Source organism: Aethalodelphis obliquidens, unplaced genomic scaffold (assembly GCF_003676395.1).
Source record: "Aethalodelphis obliquidens isolate GAN/ISIS:26980383/991018 unplaced genomic scaffold, ASM367639v1 scaffold13, whole genome shotgun sequence".
NCBI lineage: Eukaryota > Metazoa > Chordata > Mammalia > Artiodactyla > Delphinidae > Aethalodelphis > Aethalodelphis obliquidens.
The window spans coordinates 29,418,208-29,435,928 of NW_020837957.1; the positions used below are offsets into that span (position 1 = coordinate 29,418,208).

The 17,721-nt window shown below is 45.2% G+C and overlaps 1 protein-coding gene across 1 annotated transcript in view; it reads right to left on the bottom strand.

The window, feature by feature from the left end:
* Positions 1 to 4,092: 4,092 nt before the first annotated feature.
* Positions 4,093 to 17,721, bottom strand: part of ABCA4 (ATP binding cassette subfamily A member 4) — a 125,345-nt gene continuing 111,716 nt past the window's right edge. Inside the window, exons 40-47 of the mRNA XM_027113942.1 lie at positions 17,056 to 17,162; positions 14,910 to 15,051; positions 11,054 to 11,188; positions 10,195 to 10,298; positions 10,016 to 10,108; positions 8,016 to 8,265; positions 6,414 to 6,500; positions 4,093 to 4,862 (exon numbers count right to left, since the gene is read on the bottom strand). Coding sequence (XP_026969743.1) covers positions 4,827 to 4,862; positions 6,414 to 6,500; positions 8,016 to 8,265; positions 10,016 to 10,108; positions 10,195 to 10,298; positions 11,054 to 11,188; positions 14,910 to 15,051; positions 17,056 to 17,162 — 954 coding nt within the window. The 3' untranslated portion in view covers positions 4,093 to 4,826. The remainder of the gene's footprint in view (positions 4,863 to 6,413; positions 6,501 to 8,015; positions 8,266 to 10,015; positions 10,109 to 10,194; positions 10,299 to 11,053; positions 11,189 to 14,909; positions 15,052 to 17,055; positions 17,163 to 17,721) is intronic.

Consider the following 17,721-nt stretch of genomic DNA (forward strand, 5'->3'; position numbering starts at 1 on the left):
ATGTACTATCTGGCCCCTTCAGAAAGTTTGATGACCCCCGCATGAGAATGTTAACACCATAGAGACATTGGCTGTGTCTTGTGCACTGCTTTAGTTCCAGAACGTGGAGAATTGGATGCTTTCTGCCCCTCCCCTGCCCTCAGTGTCCTCTCACCTTCTCTCTTACCCCTTTGCTTCTCTAGTAGGCATAAGAGGATGGACTCAGCAGTCAGTATCATTCAAGAGCAAAGAGATTGCCAAGCTCTGGTAGAAAATGAGAATAGCACCACAGCAAAGCTGTGTTGCCTGGGATGCTGTCGACCAGGTGCTATGTGTGCACTGCTCTGTAGATAACATGTGCCCCCTGAAACTCACCACAACCCAAGACTACGGGATTCAGCTACAAGAGGCTGTGGTCCCTTATGAAAGTTACTAATGTACAAAACCAAGAGGATGACTGGTTTGGCCAAAGCTTGACTCACGAGACATAAATGTCTGAGCCCTGATATCAGGCAGCTGCTCAGAAAGCCAAGTGTGTGTCATGGTGAGCTTTGGGAAAGGCTCTGAGGAGAGTACCTTTTGGGAGTTCTCACCCATATATGTCTCAATCCTTAAAGTAATAAATTAAGCTAAGAAACTGCTAAATAATGACCTCCATGATGACCTAGGCTCAACTCTGGACTCCCACATTGGACAGTGGTGGTGCAGAGCCAGCTGCCCCATGACTCACCCTGATTTTCATTGTTTTCCTGCTTTCCCAAAGGTCCTCGTGTGTCATGTGTAGACTTGACCCTGTGTGATCAAGGACCACCTGTGACCCAGGAAAGAGGCCCACCAGGCCCTAGAAGCAGACTTTACACGAGCTGGGCAGGGATTTCTGGGTCTGGTGGGCATATCTCCTCAGACATGGGAGGGAAGTAACTGGAGGAGGACCAGAGTGGGGCCTGAAGGGAAGGCTGGATGGCCAGCCATGTAATTTAATCCTTCTGGGACTTGGTTTCCTTTTCCATTAGAACAGTGTAAACCAAACAATTATATAAGGGCTTAGTTTTTGAACAGGGAGCTATTTTCTAGCTCTGCAAGCCTGTAGGTTTATGAACCTGAAAACTTCTAGTGCCTGTGCTTCCTTCAATTTGACAAACACCTTGGACAAAATGTGGCAGCAATTATGCCCTGTGGACACCAGGAGTCATGAACCATTCATCCCAGAGGACCTGCTGAGGCACTGAATTACCACACTGAGGAAACCAAGCCCCAAATAGCCTGGGTCCAGGGGGCTGAGTGCTTCTGCCTGTTTCAGAAAGGTAATGCGGCCATTTTTTTCTAGGGGAAAACCTTCTTCCATTTTCCATAAGCCCCTCAGGCCTCTGGTGCAGAACTTCCTCCTCACTGGTCCCCGTGCAAATACCTAGGCTGCCACAAGAGACCCTTTCTTCCAAGCCCAGAGCTTTGCTGACCTGTTTTCTGCCCCACTTCCCTCTTCTTCTTTCTTTAGGAGAGCCATAGTAGTGGGACCAAATGAAGCTATGCGCTGTTCACTCATAGTAAAAGAGATTCTCTTTTGATCCCAGCTGTTTTAAAATCTCGAGTTCCACAAGGAAGTATGGAAGCTTAGAAAATCTGGCAGCAAGTCATATTCCTGGAATATCTGCTGAGTATTTTCTGAACTCTCTCCATTTTATCTTCCTCTTCTTTGTAAATCTCTCATATTAAGCCAGATTGGGAGATTTTTCAATAGATTAACATGTTCTCAGGAGATTTGGGCCAAGTTTCCAACTTGAATATTACTCAAACCCAAAGTGTGTGCATGCCTCCTCCTTCTCGAGTTTTCCCTGCTTATCTTTCGTTACTAGTGTTTTTAACTTTTATTTTTAAATGTGGGGTTTTTTTTTTGCCCACACCTTGCAGCTTATGGGATCTTAGTTCCCAGAACTGGGTCCCCGGCAGTGGAAGCACAGAGTCCTAACCACTGCACTGCCAGGGAATTCCCTGTGACTAAAATTTTTTAAAGCATAGCATCCCTGTTGTTTTGCCTGCCCTTCGCTACTGTCTTCGGCTGTCTGGAAGCATCATTTTTTGGACCTACTTCTTTTCTGTTTTTTTCTTTTTTCTGAGTTTTTAAAGTGTTCAGTTCAGCAAGTATTTTTTGAGTGTTTTCTGTGAGTCAGGAGCTGGGGAAAATGATGAAAAAGACAGACCTTGTCATTGGAGAGCTCGGGTGTAGTAGAGACAGACAGTTAAACTGAGCTTTCCTCCCCAAGGCAGGGCAAGATTTTACCTATACCTGACTCTTCCCAGAGTCCATGATGCTTGCCTCAAACCCTTACCCCCACCACGAATGACTGCTGATCCCCCCTCCGTTCTTAGTCTTCTTTCTTGTGATATTGTAGTTGCTAACATAAATTTACAGAACCAGCTGGACGCAACAGGGTGATGTAAGCACCTGGGTGATCAGGGTGATCAATAGTACACTCCTGGGCTCTCCCAAACTCTAGTCTAACCCTAGTTTAAGTGATTTTTTTGGTTTTGGTCACTGGTAGATTAAAAAAAAAAAGTCAAAACCAGATTAAGCTCTGAGGCAACCAAAGTGGTTTTGTAAACGCTATCAGCAGTTATTTGCCAAGAATCTACTATTTGCAAAGCTGCAAGCCAGCAGCTGTGCAGGATGTAAAGTTGTGTTGCCTCCTACCCTCTCTCTACCTCTGGAGAAGCACAGGACTCTCCTCGCCCAGGGAAAAATGTCACCACTTCAGGTTCAATTTCTCCCATGTCCCTTTCTCAATAACAGTTATTGGGTCTCAGCATTTTTCTCTTCCTCTTCCCTCCCTCCTTTCTTACCTCTGATGAAAGAAGTTTTCACATATCGAAGTATGGGGAAATCATTCTGGCTTATACCTGAGTTAAATTTTATGCTAACTGAAACAGCCTGTTTGTGGCCTATCAAACATACATTTAATTATTAAAGAAAAGGGCACATTGACCAGAAGTAAAGAATGTCCACGTTGAAAATGAAATGCCCCTCTTCCTGGGACACCAATGTTGGTACTCTTTTGGTGATAAGAATCTCTTCCCAGGTTCCAAGGCAATACTGTATATGCTGTACGTGTATGTGCTGGTCTGTCCTTTTTTTTTTTTTTTTGAAGAAATGTATCCCTGACTTGTTTACTGTTCTTTGTTCTGACAAGATATAAAACTGTGCTGAGAAACACTGCTTCTCCAGAGCAGTTTCTCAGAGTAATCTGGGAAGCTGGCTTCCAGGCTATAGTCCTCAGTTTGGCTCAAATAAAACCCTTTCCTATTCTTCTTATTGTTTACAATCTTGTTTATTGATTATTTTCATTGACACCTGCCTCTATCCTGGCCTCTGGAGTGTACCCACAGTGTAACATGCATTGAGCAGCACTGCTCTAGAAACTGTGTGAACTAGGAAGCCCATCTGCAGGTCACAGAGGGGAGGCTGCTTGGCAAGGAAGCCCATTTGCTGTTCTTGTCCATAAGCCTTTTGAAATAATTTGGTTTGAAAGTATTTTTTTCTGATTCTTGGTGTATTTTTATGTGAACAAGTAGATGTCCTGTAAAGCACTGCCTCCTAACATCATTGCAGGAATGAACACGTTGGCACTGTGGAAACGGCCTCAGCATCTTCAAACAGTTACAAAGACATGTTGGATCTCATCACCAACCAAAGAGCCACTCTCACCTGTTCTTGCCTCTTTGTATCCTGTCTTAATTATACCTATGAGATAGGCATTCAAATAAGCTGGGCAAACAGACGGAAAACCTAGATGCAAATAATACCCAGCTGACAGTGGATAATGTTTACATGCATTGCCAGTTGGGTATTGTCTTCAAACCATATGAAGCTGACTTGACATGGAACATCAAGACTAGTCCATTCATTTCCACCACAGCATTGCAGAATCTTGCTGTGACAGGCACTCCTGTGGTAATAATTCTCACAGAAGCTCACGCAATGATGGGAAGCCATAGAGGCACAAAGAATGTCTAAATCTATACCAGATGGTGCACACAGGGAGATCAGTGAATTTGGATAGTTTGTGATAAGTATGTTTGCATTTTATTTTCTCCTTAAAAATAAAACACACACAGAAAAAAGCAGACCAACTTGAAATGAGAGCAGTGTGGAGGCCACAGCCCGTAGGAAGATGGACCGAGTTTTCCACTTCTGTGGTCCCGATGAAAAGGGTTTTGCACTCATTTGGCTGGGTCAGTTTCACCATCAGGTGTTCCAGGTGAGCAAGTCAGTTCTGGTTTCCTTCTAAAAGAGCCCCCATTTGGAATTCGCTGTGTGCCTCACATATGTTTGTTTCTGCTGCCAAGAGATTACTTATGCTGGCTGGCCTGACTGAACGACCATATGGCAAAGGCTCCTGCACTTCCAGCTGCCCAGAGTTCCTTTCCAGCTGCAGCGGAAACACAAGCAGTGTAGAAGGAGATCAGATGGACTCTTCTCATCTCAGTTTTCTGGAGAGGTGGTGAGATGGCTTTTAGATTTCAAGTCAAATAGCTGTCAGTCAATCTCTGAAGGAAGCTCAGCTGAGGGCACTGAAGTCTATCAGATCACCCAAGCTTACAGTTTATGCTTGTTTCCTTGTCTGTAAAGGTTGGAGCCGATGATCCTGCAGGTCCTTCTGATTCTACGATCCAGACGTTTTAAAGACTCATGCCCACACCCCTACCCCACCCCCGCCCCACGCGCTACATGCTGACATGCACGTCAGCTACGCCCTCCGTACGACTTCCTATGGTGCCTTTTGGTGTGTTTTTTAGCCCAAGAAAGTTATCATGTTCTTACTGTCTCAAAAGCCCAGAAGTCACCATTGAGGTCATCCTTGAGGTGCAGAATTCCCTTTGTCCACTTCCTACAGAGGAAAATTGTTTTAAAGTGGGATAATGTAAACAGAAACATTATTACTGTTTGTTTCATGACATTTATGTACAACGCTATGCAGGAGGATTTCTGTGAACCTTTATAAGGGTGGTATGTCATAGAGTAAGAGTTAGGTTTTGAATCACAAATTTATTATAGAAAGATACCAATTTAATAAAAGTGTTGCAGTAGGTTTCTAATATTTGTATGCTAAAATGTGACAGAAAAAACGGAAAAATGGTCAAATCTAATAAGGGGGGAAGTTTGGAATTAAATGCTGCAGATCATAGCCTGTGAGTGCCCCTTGTCAGGCCCAGAGATGACCTAGTATTAGCCCTTTAAGAGGGCATATGCCAGGTTGGGGTGCAGAGACCATTTGTAGCTCTAGGAAACACTTTTGCTACCTAATTATATATTGAGTTATAAAAAGGATTTGTAACTGCAAGCGGCTTTCAAAGAATAATTTTCTCCTGGTGTAAACAGCAACTACGAGATCTATAAATTAGAAAGAGTGGCTGGAAAATCTCAGCGAAACTCACTTTCCCTGGTGCCTTTACTTAGGCATTTCTGGGCAAAGTCAGCTTTGCTAAGTAGCCATTAGGTCTCCACTGGTCAAGAGAAAGGGGAAAAATTCATCCCAAGCCGTGCCTTGGAAAGGAGTGTTTCAGTCATTACCTACACTTGGTTTTTCTTGCAATCAAGAAACTGGTGGGAGGAATGAGAACTTCATGGGAAATAAGGCTTTGCATTCTTTGTTTATTGGAAAAATGCTTTGCTTTTATTTGATTTACTCTCCAGGTAAGTCAGGAGAGGATGGCTGAGTTAATTGGGCCCTTTAACATCCCAGGCTTAGGCCAAGGCACCTGGATCCTGGCATCTCCTCCAGAACTTTCTCCAGATCTCTCTTGTTCTCTTTCTGGGGAACTAGGATGAATGTGCTCCTTACATGGGGCGCTGTGTCAGGGCAGGAACCTGGAGGCACCTACCCCGAGTTATCACAGGCCAGGATGCATACCTTCTGTTGTTTCTTCCTTCATCGTCTTGATATTTTGATAAAGAACAAAGAGCCCTCTTCACAAAACAGACAATAAGTCTTGCCCTAACCAAACGAGTCCACCACTGAAATGAGTGCCAGTTAATTTCCTTCCTTTGAGACTCAAACATACGATCAGACATATATCTCAAGTATCCCAACAACTGAAATGTTTTAATATTCTCTCCTATCTTCCCTGCTTATTTCCAAAATCCAAGTGCTTTTTTGCTGTAAGCAAAACTATGCGGGAAAGTTCTTTTCAAAAATGCTCTCCCATACCACCCAAAGGTTTCCTGATTATAAAAGGAAACTACACAACTACTGATTGAAAAGTCCTGCAGCACAGGACAGGTGAGGAGAGGCAGGGCGGCGGTGGGGGTCTGGTATGGGCGGGGCTCTCTGCAGGAGGCATATCTGGGCCTTGGGGCCCCTCAGGCCCAGTGGACCAGTTGGGTCCCTGAGCCAAGAATCTGCCTCAAGCAGGGGACGGGGAAGGGGTAGCAGGGGTACCTTGGCCTGTCGACTGGCTCCAGCAGCTCGAGGGTGCAAAGGGAAGTCATGAGTTTCAGTCTGCTGCTTAGCGAAGTTCACAAACACCTGGAGGCAGGGGAAGAGCAAGAGTAGGTAGATGTTTCCAGAAAATGGCATCTTCCACCCAGCCACCCACTTTGCTTTCTGTTTTCCCCAGTTAACTACAGCCCTGCTGGAGCAGCTTGTGCCCTGCCCAGGGCACAGGGCTTTTTCTTGGAATTGTGAGCTAAGCCAAAGGAGTGCCCACAGGAGGATTAAAAGGTCAACAAGGCAAGACAGAGTCTCAGCTACCGGTGTCCTCCTGAAACTCTAAAGGAGTAACTAAAATATCCCAAGCCAGCAGAACAGGAGCGGATCTCCCCACTTTCCTCCTCTCTTCAGTGTGCCTGTCCCTGCCTCCACCTGCTTATGCTGATAAGAAGCTCCTCAAAGGGTAAACAGAGACTTGCCTATTTCCACTGCTTTACTGAATAGTCTTTAAGGGTGTTTATTTAAAAACCAAAAAAACCCCAATGAAACCCAGAAACAAATGTCCATATGGATGAATGGATAAACAAAACGTGGCATATCCATGCAACTGAATAGTATTCAACTTTAAAAAGAAAGGATATTCTAACACATGCTACCATGTGGATTTACCTTGAGGACATTATGTCAACTGAAATAAGCTAGGCACAAAAGGACAAATATCATATGATTCCACTTATATGAGGTACGTGGAGTAGTCAACAGAAAGTAGAACAGTGGTTACCAGTGGCTGGGGGAGTGGTTACGGGGAGTTATTGCTTGATGAATATAGAATTTCAGTCTGGGAAGATGAAAAATTTCTAAAGATGGATGGTGGTGATGGTTGCACAACAATGTGAACCTATCAATACTTAATGCCACTGAAGTGTAATGCCACTTAAAAATGGTTAATTATGGGCTTCCCTGGTGGTGCAGTGGTTGAGCGTCCGCTTGCCGATGCAGGGGACACGGGTTCGTGCCCCAGTCTGGGAAGATCCCACATGCCGCGGAGCGGCTGGGCCCGTGAGCCGTGGCCGCTGGGCCTGTGCGTCCGGAGCCTGTGCTCCGCAACGGGAGAGGCCACAACAGTGAGAGGCCCACGTACCTCAAAAAAAAAAAAAAAAAAAAGGTTAATTATGATATATATATATATATATATATATATATTTATATGTATTTTTTACCACAATAAAAAGCGATCACGTTGAAAAACCTGACACATGGCACACATTTATCAGAACTCACTGAACTGTACACTTCAAGTGGGTGCTTTCTACTGTATTTAAATTAAGCATTAGTAAAGCTGATTTGAAAAGAAAAAAATGGCCACCACCACAAACCAGGAAGGGGAAATAATGTCCTAGAGTTGTTGGGAAGGATGCTGTGAAAAGGTCCGTGAAGTCTGCTGATGGCTGAAATGTTGTTAGAAGACAATTTCTGATATTCCAAGTTTTGCCCTAATGGACAGAGGGACTAGAGTGTTGGCACTTGGGCATGTCCTGCCTCGTTCTCGTGTGGATTCTAGCCCAGCCTTTGCCCGGCCCCGCTCTGCACGTGGCTCCCTCTCGGCCTTGCCTGGTCCAGCGTGGTCTGTGTGACTGAGTACTCCTCGATGAGCAGGCTGTCCTTGTGGGAGACGAGCAGCCGGAAGATCCTGGCCAGGGAGGAGGAGGAGACCTGGAACTGCAGCATGTTGTAGTGCCTCTCCCTCTGCACGCTGCCTGGGAAGTTCCCCTGGAAGAACTGCTCCACAGGACCCAGGTCGGGAAGCAAGTCGTCCTTCGGGGATTTGATTTTCATTGTGACGATGTAGCCATCTCCAAACCTGAGGGAAGCACATGGCAGTGTGGTACAGGCCTGTTAGCAGTTGGGTCTAAGGAAATCCTGAAATGAGGACTAGACTCATCAAAAATATTGGGGATTAAAGGCATGTACTATAGACCTAGTGTACATGTTTAAAACTAGGATTAAAAGGGCCATGATGGTTCCTGGAGAAGTGGTTTGATACTAGTTTTTAGAGGTCTAAATGCCTTGTGTGGTGAAGTGGGTCTCCAGACCTGTGTCACAGCTTCCTGTGTCCACCTCTTGGAGACATGGGTGTTCCCTGCTCCTTGCCCTTTAACATACTTGCTGAAGTCAAGGCTGGTCTGAGACCTGTGCTGAGATCACAGGCTGCCCAGTGCTTACTTGGTGGTGGAAAGACTGCCCGGCCCTTTAAGAGACTGGCCTGGTGAGAGCAAAGTTTGGGAAGGCAGCTCTTCCCTGGGGAAGCTTCCAGAACAAATGGAGCTGCCAGGGCCAGGGCCATCGGTGCTTCCCTCCTCCCCTCACCAGGTCACCCACCTGTGGATAAAGAATGGTCCACCAGAGTGAATGCATGGCGAGCTGGCTTCCCTTCACACTTACAGCAGGGTATACTTACTTCAGGGCTCTCTCCATGATCCAGGATTGTTCCCCTTTACAATAAAATGCCTTTACCTTTCAGGCCCGGAAAATCGACCATCCTCCACATGGGAACATTCCCTCTCACGTGCTCTCCCATGGGGATATTGAGGACTGAGAGGGAAAGGAGTAGGGAGCAATCGTGTCTCCAGCAGGTGGCCACTGTAAGTTGCTGACGTGGGTCTGGTGACCTCACATGCTGAAGTCCCCCTAGATATCTGTGTAGTGTGCAAGCTGTAGCTGCTCAAGGTATCATGGGTCAAGTGCCCAAATGCAGCTCATCTGCTAGACCTTCCTCTCAACCACTTATCTGTATGATGTGTATGAAGCGTGACGTGTATCGTGCAAGACACTCTCCTGGATACATGGAGATGAAGCGTCTTGGTGTAGATGAGGTGCATTAGGTTCTCTTCCTTTCACCAACGGGCATGGTGACTCTTCTGTCCTGGGCTCTCATTTATCTCTGATCAATGAGTGATAACTATAGTCCACCCTTCACAGTTTATAAAGCGTATCAGAAGGCAAAGGAGCATGACATTCTTAAAAAAACCTTATTTTAAGTGACTGTCGGCTTTGGCGCACAAACTGTTATTAATAACACATTATTTACAGCAGTCTACAATTTACAGGGACGGGATAATCCTGCTGAAGATGACTGGCATTGCTGGTTTGTCATATGATACATGGTCATTTCTCAAATTCAAAAGCATATGACATGGCAGAAAGGAACACTGATTGCTCAGGCCGTTTGGTCTCTGAATCATTCCTACCAAGGTTGTGGACTCTTATTAAATGGGTCATGGATTCTGGATCTGCTGGGCTAAGTGGTGGGATAATTAGGCAGTGGTAGTGACCCTCCCTCATCCCAACTGGGCTCTGCATTTGCCCCGATCAGAATCCCCATCTGGAGACTCGGTGAGCCTTCAGCCATAGGCAGTTAGCTCAACAGAGAGGAGTTACATTCAGCACAACAGCTTTCTCCATCTACTGCTGCAGAATGAGGCCCCGACACCGCTGCCCGTGGGATGAGGGGGCAGCAGGACTCCCCCACATGTTAGTAGAGAGCACAGGGCCTGGTTGACTGCCCCTTTCTCCCCAGAAGGTAATAAAAGCAATCCCCACCATATCCTTACTTGTACTTGAGGTGCTGAATGGTGCCCAGACACTGAAAGGTGCCCTTCGCCATGATGGCAAGCCGGGTACACAGCGCCTCGCACTCCTCCATGCTGGGGGCGGGGGAGAGCAGGTGAGGGCTGGGAGGACCGGACTCCATTGCCCGCCCGCTCCACCCCAGTCCCTGGGAATCTCTTGCCTGTGGGAAGTGAGGACCACGGCTCTCCCTTCTCTGATGATGCTCATGATGGTGTTCCACAGCATGCGGCGTGCCTGGGGGTCCATGCCTGTGGTGGGCTCATCCTGTGGGGAGGCAGAGAGGACAGGGGGCTGGTTCCGGCACCCTCCTTGGCTGACTCCCTCTGAGCAGCTCTGCTCTCTGGCAGACAAAACACAAATTCACTCCCCCGTGGGGCAAGACCCAGGGAAGCCAGCACAGGGCATGGAAGGCGGGAGGTGAATCAGGACCGTGAAGAAACATCATGCACACCTCTAGACCCGTCTCAGCCCGTGAATGGGTTAAGGTTAAGGCAATGATAGAGTTATCTTAAAAAAAGGAAAAAATCCTCTGTATATGTTTGCAAGGAGGCAGGAAGATAGCTCAGGTGATTTTCAAGGTCCCTCCAAGGCCTGTGATCCATGCCTTCATAAACCCCAGACTACATGGGTATGGGGGCCTCAGGCCTGGTCCAGCTTTGGTGAGATCCACATGGGCTGTTGCTCCAGGCCAGTGCGCCTGTCCAGTTAGGACCCCAGACAGGCCTTGTCAGGCAGTAAAAATTTTGACCAGTCCCTGACATTCTGCAGAGGGGGTGAACTTCCCTGCTAGAGCCTGCAGCCCCCAAGAGGCTTCCCAGGAACTCACAGTAAGAATTTGTTATGACTCTATCTCCCCCCAAGAGCTGTGAACCAAACACTGGGCTGATATACTCAAAACGAGCAGAACAGGCAAAAACCCAGACAAACACAGCCCGCTGCGTTTTCTAAATCTGCTGACCCGACAACAGGATGCAGCACTCAGCTCCTGCAAGCCCTTTGGTGGTCCCGGTGGTGCTCACCAGTAGCACCAGCAGTGGGCAGCCTATGAGTGCAATGGCTGTGGAGAGTTTCCGCTTATTGCCTGCACTGTAGGTGCCGGCCAGGCGGTCTGCGTAGAGAGACAGGCCCAGGCTCTTAATACTCCAGTCTGTCACCTAGGGAAGAGAAAGAAATCCCATTTGGGATAAACAAACAAGCAAACACCCCAAACCTCCACCAACTCAAAGTCTTGGGCTCCCAGATCACACACCTTCAGGATGACAGACCCAGCTAGGCTGAAAAAGGACCACCTGCTGGCTCAGGGGGTGGCTTGTGGCCTTCAAGGGCCAGATGTCTCCTTTCCACTGTGGGCCTTAGATCTCCATGTGGTTTGGTCTGCTCCACACCCGTTGGGTGTAGCCTCCTGAGAAATGGCCTTCAGCTTTAAAAGAGTCGGACAATGCTTCTCACTCAGTGTCCTGGACTATGGCTAGGAGTAGAAGAGGAAGAGTCCTAGGGTCTGTTTAAGAAGATGGTGGGTCCCAGACCTGTTGATACCACCCCTCATCACAGTCACACTTGAAGTCTTGTGTGTGCATCTATTATATACTTATTGAGCACCTTCTATGAACCAGGCATAGAAGGTGCTAAAGAATAATGGTGAACATGGCCATTGCTGCTGTACTCACAGATGGCAGGGGGTGGTGACAGACAACCAAAATACACAGAATAATGACAGATTGTAACAGCGCTTTGAGGGAACTCAACAGTAAACTACGACAGAGAATACTGTGTGTGTGCGTGTGTGCACGTGCATGTGCACGGAAGGAGAGCTAGGGAGGTCTCTCGGAGACAGGCCCACCATGCCTCTGCCTTCTGCGCCTCTACCTGGAATGTTCTCCCCCAGATATCCACATGGTTCACTCAGGTCTTCACCCAGAAGTCGCTTCCTCTGTGAAGCTGTCCCTGGGCCACCCTACCTAAAAGTGCATACCCCACAATTCTTCCCTGCTTTATTTTTCCCCTAAGGACTTTTTACTCTCAAATGTATTGTATATTTTACTTGTTTATCTTTTTAGTGTCTGTCCCTCCCACTAGAATATAAGCTCCATTTTTTACTTTTTATTTGGAATAGTCCCCAACTGACAGAATCGTGTAAGAATAAGAATAGTGCAAAGAACACTCATAGACTCTTAGTCTATTTTTCTCTCTCCTTCTCTTACACACACACACAATGTTTTCAGACTCATCTGAGGGTCAGTTATACTTGGCCCTTCATTCCTAAATACTTCAGTGTCTATTTCCTAAGTATAGGGACATCCTCTTACATAACCACAGTACAGTTATGATTGTCAGTAAATTTAATATTGTCATGATACTTTTTTTTTTTTTTTTTTTTGTGGTACGCGGGCCCCTCACTGCGCAGGCTCAGTGGCCATGGCTCACGGGCCCAGCCGCTCCACGGCATGTGGGATCTTCCCGGACCAGGGCACGAACCCGCGTCCCCTGCATTGGCAGGCGGACTCTCAACCACTGCGCCACCAGGGAAGCCCTGTCATGATACTTTTATCTAGATTATTACCCTTCACAGTCTGATTTTTCCAATTCACTCAGTAATGTCCTTTCCAGCACTATTTTCTCTCCAGAACAGGCTTCAGTGTAGTGTACATTATTCAGTCACTGTGTCTACTTAGCCTCCTGTGATCAGGAACATCTCCATAGGCTTTCTCTGCCATTCCTTGTCTTTTATGACTTTGATAATTTTTAAGAATACAACCCATATATACATATATATATATATATATATATATATATATATATATATATTTAAATAGAATGTTTGTCTAGATCTTGTCAAATGTTTTCTCATGGTAAGGTTCAGGTTATGCATCCCAATCAGAATATTCTGTAGGTGAAGTTGTGTCCTTCTCAGGGTATCACATCTAGGGGTATGGGATGTCCATCTGAGCCTCAGTGGTGATGGTGGTTTTGAGTACCCAGTTAAAGTGTTGTCTAATTTCTCCACTGTAAGATTATCAGGCTTCCCCCTCACAACCAATAAGCAATCTGTGGGAGACACTTTTAAGCCATAAAAATATCTTGCTTTTCATAAAAAATTTCCCCTAGACTCAGCAACCACAAATCTTGTCACACCCAGTCTTTACTCTGATCCTTGCAGAATGAGTTTTGAGCTCTGCAACTTCCTGCACGCTAACTAGCTGGCTCTCAGCATCTGACTGTAGGCAAGAACCATCCCTTCTCTCCTGATTATTTACTTATCTACTTAACAATATGGAGTTATAAATCCCTACTTTTCCTCCAATGTTTTATAATTGTCATGGTATTTAATTATGTTGATGCTTAAATAGTCCCACATTTGGCCATTGGGAGCCCCTTCAAGATGGCTCCTGTGCACTTATGACATGCCTCTATCATTTTTTTTTTAAAGCACTCTTTACTTTCTGACTTAATAAGATGTTCCAGGCTCATTTTACCTATGGTGTCTCAGCCCTGGAATTTGTCAGTTGTCTGAAGAGTCATAATTCCTTTTAGTGGGGAATGGTATTAGAGATCAAAATCTGGACACTTAGATATACTCATTTTTACTGGGGTATTTTTGCTTCTTGGCCTTTTCAGAGGACAGATATATGCACACACAAACATACACACACATGCACATACCTATGTACACATATGTACAATATACATGAGCTCACACGGCATGCATGCACAAACATAAGCACACAACTATTTCATGAGTTCACAGTAATAGCTCCAATTCCAATCCATCCTTACAGGATTCTTTCTTACTTTCCCCCTTTTCATATTTGTATGTCTCTTCTTCCACACTGAGAACTCTGGCTCCAAACAACATAAACACATTTATTCATTTACTTAGTCCTACAAACCATGTAAAATTGTTTCAGAATTGCTTTGCCCATGCCACTAAAGAAACAAATCAACTAAAAAGAGCTCATAATTTGCTTGTAGCTCTTTCTTTCTGCTCTAACTGCCCAAGACTGAGGATATACTGTCAAATATTGTATCATCAGTTATTTGTATTAGTTCTTTTCCTCCCCTCCTGTATGATTATTACATTCATTTGAAATAAAATTGGATTAATTTATTTTAGCTTGCTTTCAGTGTTAGGATTTTCTTTTTGTTTTCATTTTTACCTCTTTTTCATTCTTACTGATTTAGTTTTATTTTTTTGAATATGTAGAACATTAACATGCTTCTAAAAGTTTAAACTATACAAAAAAAATACCCTGAGAGAAGTGTTATTCTCTCCCATTTCTCTCTTGCTGACCACTACATTTATTGTTTTCCAGTTTATCCTTCCTATATTTCTATTTGTAAAGGTAAGCAGACATATTTACGCTTTCTTATTTTTCCTACTTTCTTACACTAAAAATTAGCATTCTACATGTGCTCTTTTGCACTTTGCTTTTTTCACTTGACTATATCTCCTAGAAAGAACTCCGTATCAGTTCAGAGATTTTCTTTGCTCTCTTCCTTTTTACAGCTGCATAAGACCTTACTGTATGTATTTATCACAAATTATTCGGCCAATTTCCTATGTCTGAACATTTAGCTAATTTCCCACATTTTATGAGTAAAATGCAGTGAATAACCTCGTGCATGTGCATTTTGTACCGGATCAAAGGGTAAATGTGTATATCGTTTTGTTAGGTATTAGGGCAGGACTTTTTTTTATCTATTTTGTTCACTGCTATACCCTTGTTTTCCAGAACAGTACTTGACACGTAGCAGACACTCAGTCGAGCATTTGCTGAATGAATAAATGGATAGCGTGCTCCAGCTTTCCCATCTCTAAATAAATGCATTCTCATAAAACAGGTCCCCGAGTAGCCATAACAAACCATGTTTATTTACCCTCTTGATGTTCTCTGCTGGTACACCTCGAAGCCGGGCATAAAGGTAAAGATGTTCTCGCCCTGTAAGCTGGTCATCGATTGCATCAAACTGAGGACAGTAGCCCATACTTTGATGGACGTCAGAAATATTGGTTAAAATACTGCAAGAAGAAAAAGCAGTTAGCAGGTTTCCTTCGCAAAGTGGGTGACCAGAGATCTAGGGCTGGAGGAGTTTCTGCCAATAAGATAAGAAAGCTGCCTCTTCTCTTCTCCCATTTTGCTTTAGAAATGTGCATGACATTTAGCAATCAGAGCAGGGGCGGTTTGGTTAGAAACTGATAAACTCCAGGAGTTCTGAGCTTTGAATCCAGTCAGATTCTCCCGTTTCCCTGTCTAGGATAAACTGAATACCTGCTACCCAGAGACAGCTATGCTTTTGGATTGGTTCACCTCTTAAAAACAAAGGGAAGATCAAATTTAAGAAAATGACTAGCGGTTTTTGATCTCTTTCAAACATTTGGAAAGTCGCTAGAGAAGACGTGTGCTTTCCGATGGAAGTAAATTTCTCCATTTGTGTTTAGTGGCAGAGATACAGTCAGTGAAAGAGGAACCAATCAGATCACCACCTAGAGCAAGAGGCTGGCAGAAGAGAAGAAGAAATGAAACGAACTGAGTCTATCAACTCCCTTTGACCAATATATTCTCTCCCGCTAGAATATATATTGCCTTGATGAAAAAATAAACTGTCCATAGACTGATCTAATTTCTTTCCCCCTTCTCTTATAGCTTAGGGTCTGTGAATAAAGGATGGATGCAACAGTATGCAACAGGATGGGACAGAGAGAGGCCATGTAGTTCCCCACTATGACAAAAACTACTTAGGTATGGCTGGGCCAATTAAAACCACCCAGAGAAGCAAGGAGTGTACTTCACCAAATTCATAGGAACTACTCCACTGAAGAACCTGAATCCTGTGTCTTAAACCTATACGTTCTTTCTAGCTTCTTCTGTCTTGGTTTTACCTTCTGGGCATCTGTGTCTCACTCGGACTATAACTCGATGTCTCATGTTAAAACCTATTGTGCCCCCACCTCCACTCCCTGCCCTTTCCCCTTTGTTACCATCATGAAGTCATTTGCTTGGCTAAGCTAGATCTGAAGATGAGATAGACCCAGCCATGGCTCCACCTCTGCCATTCCCTTTGCTCTAGACCCAACAGGGATGGCTGGGGAATCAAATTCATCCTATTTGAGCCAGTGAAGAATGCTTAGGACTCTCCCTACCCAGGGAGCATTGGGCCATATTGAGGATGGCTTTCCCTAGTCAAGCAGAAGTTGGTTAGATATCAGCAGTGCCTAACTCCACCCATCAACCAGGGCAGAGAGTTTCTCTGGGCACATCTAATGTGTGTGAGCTCTGCTGTTCAAAGGGTAGCCTGGAAAGAGGCAGACAAATGCAGGCTCATGTTCTCTGTACTGTCCTGTGGATGACCAGTCTGTTTCCATCCTCTTTATTTCAGAGAGCAGCAGGCACCCTCCCAGAATCCAAGGGCACATGCCAGTTTTCCCTTTATAGAGGAACCCTGGCCTGCAAAGTCAAGTGTTGACACAGAAATAGCCAATGCAGAATAAGGCCTCTGAGGGCCCCAAACCATCCCCCATCTAGAAACCCAACCCAGAGAAAGGATGTGTCATCACAGAGGTTCTTAACCTGGGGTCCAGGAGTTCCTGTAGGGTCATAAATGTGCTTCAGGGCTCAGTAAATTCCCCAAAATGCAAAGAACGTAGGAAGAGAGGTAATGGGAAACACTGGTGTATTTTTATAGGAAGAAGGTGCGTGTGTTCATCAGATGATCAAAGGGTGAGATGTTTATGAACCACAAAAGACTAAGAACCACTGATTTGGTACTTCTCAGAGCTTTCCTAGAATTCACGCTAACAGAGGAATCTCTTAACAATCACAATTCAATTAAATTTTCCAGAGAGTCTATGTCCTAGACTTTTTGGACCATGTCCTCTGGGAGGTCCACCCTTCTGCATATATCTTTCAGACTCTCAGAGTCACCCTCAGATACAGGGTCAATGCTTACCCTTCCTATGGTGGGACAAGGACATGGCTTAGGACCTGGGAGAGACACCCCGAGACAGGATGAGCAGGACACTCACCTCTTGCCTGCGACAGTGGCATCACCTGACGTCACTGTGCTGTCCCCAGTGAGCATCTTGAATGTGGTTGTTTTGCCAGCTCCATTCACTCCCAGGAGGCCAAAGCACTGAGGGAGAACACACAGAACTGGCCTCGCCCTAGAGCCCAGGAAGGTCTGGAGTGTCAGGCCCTGGGGCAAGTGTGTGGGGTGGGGGGAGGCATTTTAGGCCTGTGCTGCCTTTGTGGAGGTCACTAGCCATGTACGGTATAAGGCAGCAGAATGTGTCACTTTGGCATAAGGATGCTTTTGAGCCAAAGGCAAATGAGAAGAAGCAAATATAAGAAAAGCTCTCTGCCCTCCCCCCTATTTGCTTCAAAGCAGGACATAAATTTACAAGGTGTTTCCCTTGCCTCTCTACCAAGATGGACAAAAATTAATCACTGGAGACAACTTTAGACTCTTACCAGCTTGGAGATGAAACCAGAGGAATCTATATAACAAACTTTACTAACTAGCCTTTAATCTACTATTAGTTACCCATATACTTGCCTTCCTACAATTTGCCACCCTAGAAACTATAAGTTCCTTTCCTTTGTCTTGCAACTTCCCTAAAAATGTATTGTTCCTTTGCTAAGATGCTATATAAGCCCAAGTTCTAACCACCCCTTTGGGGTAGTCCTCTCCC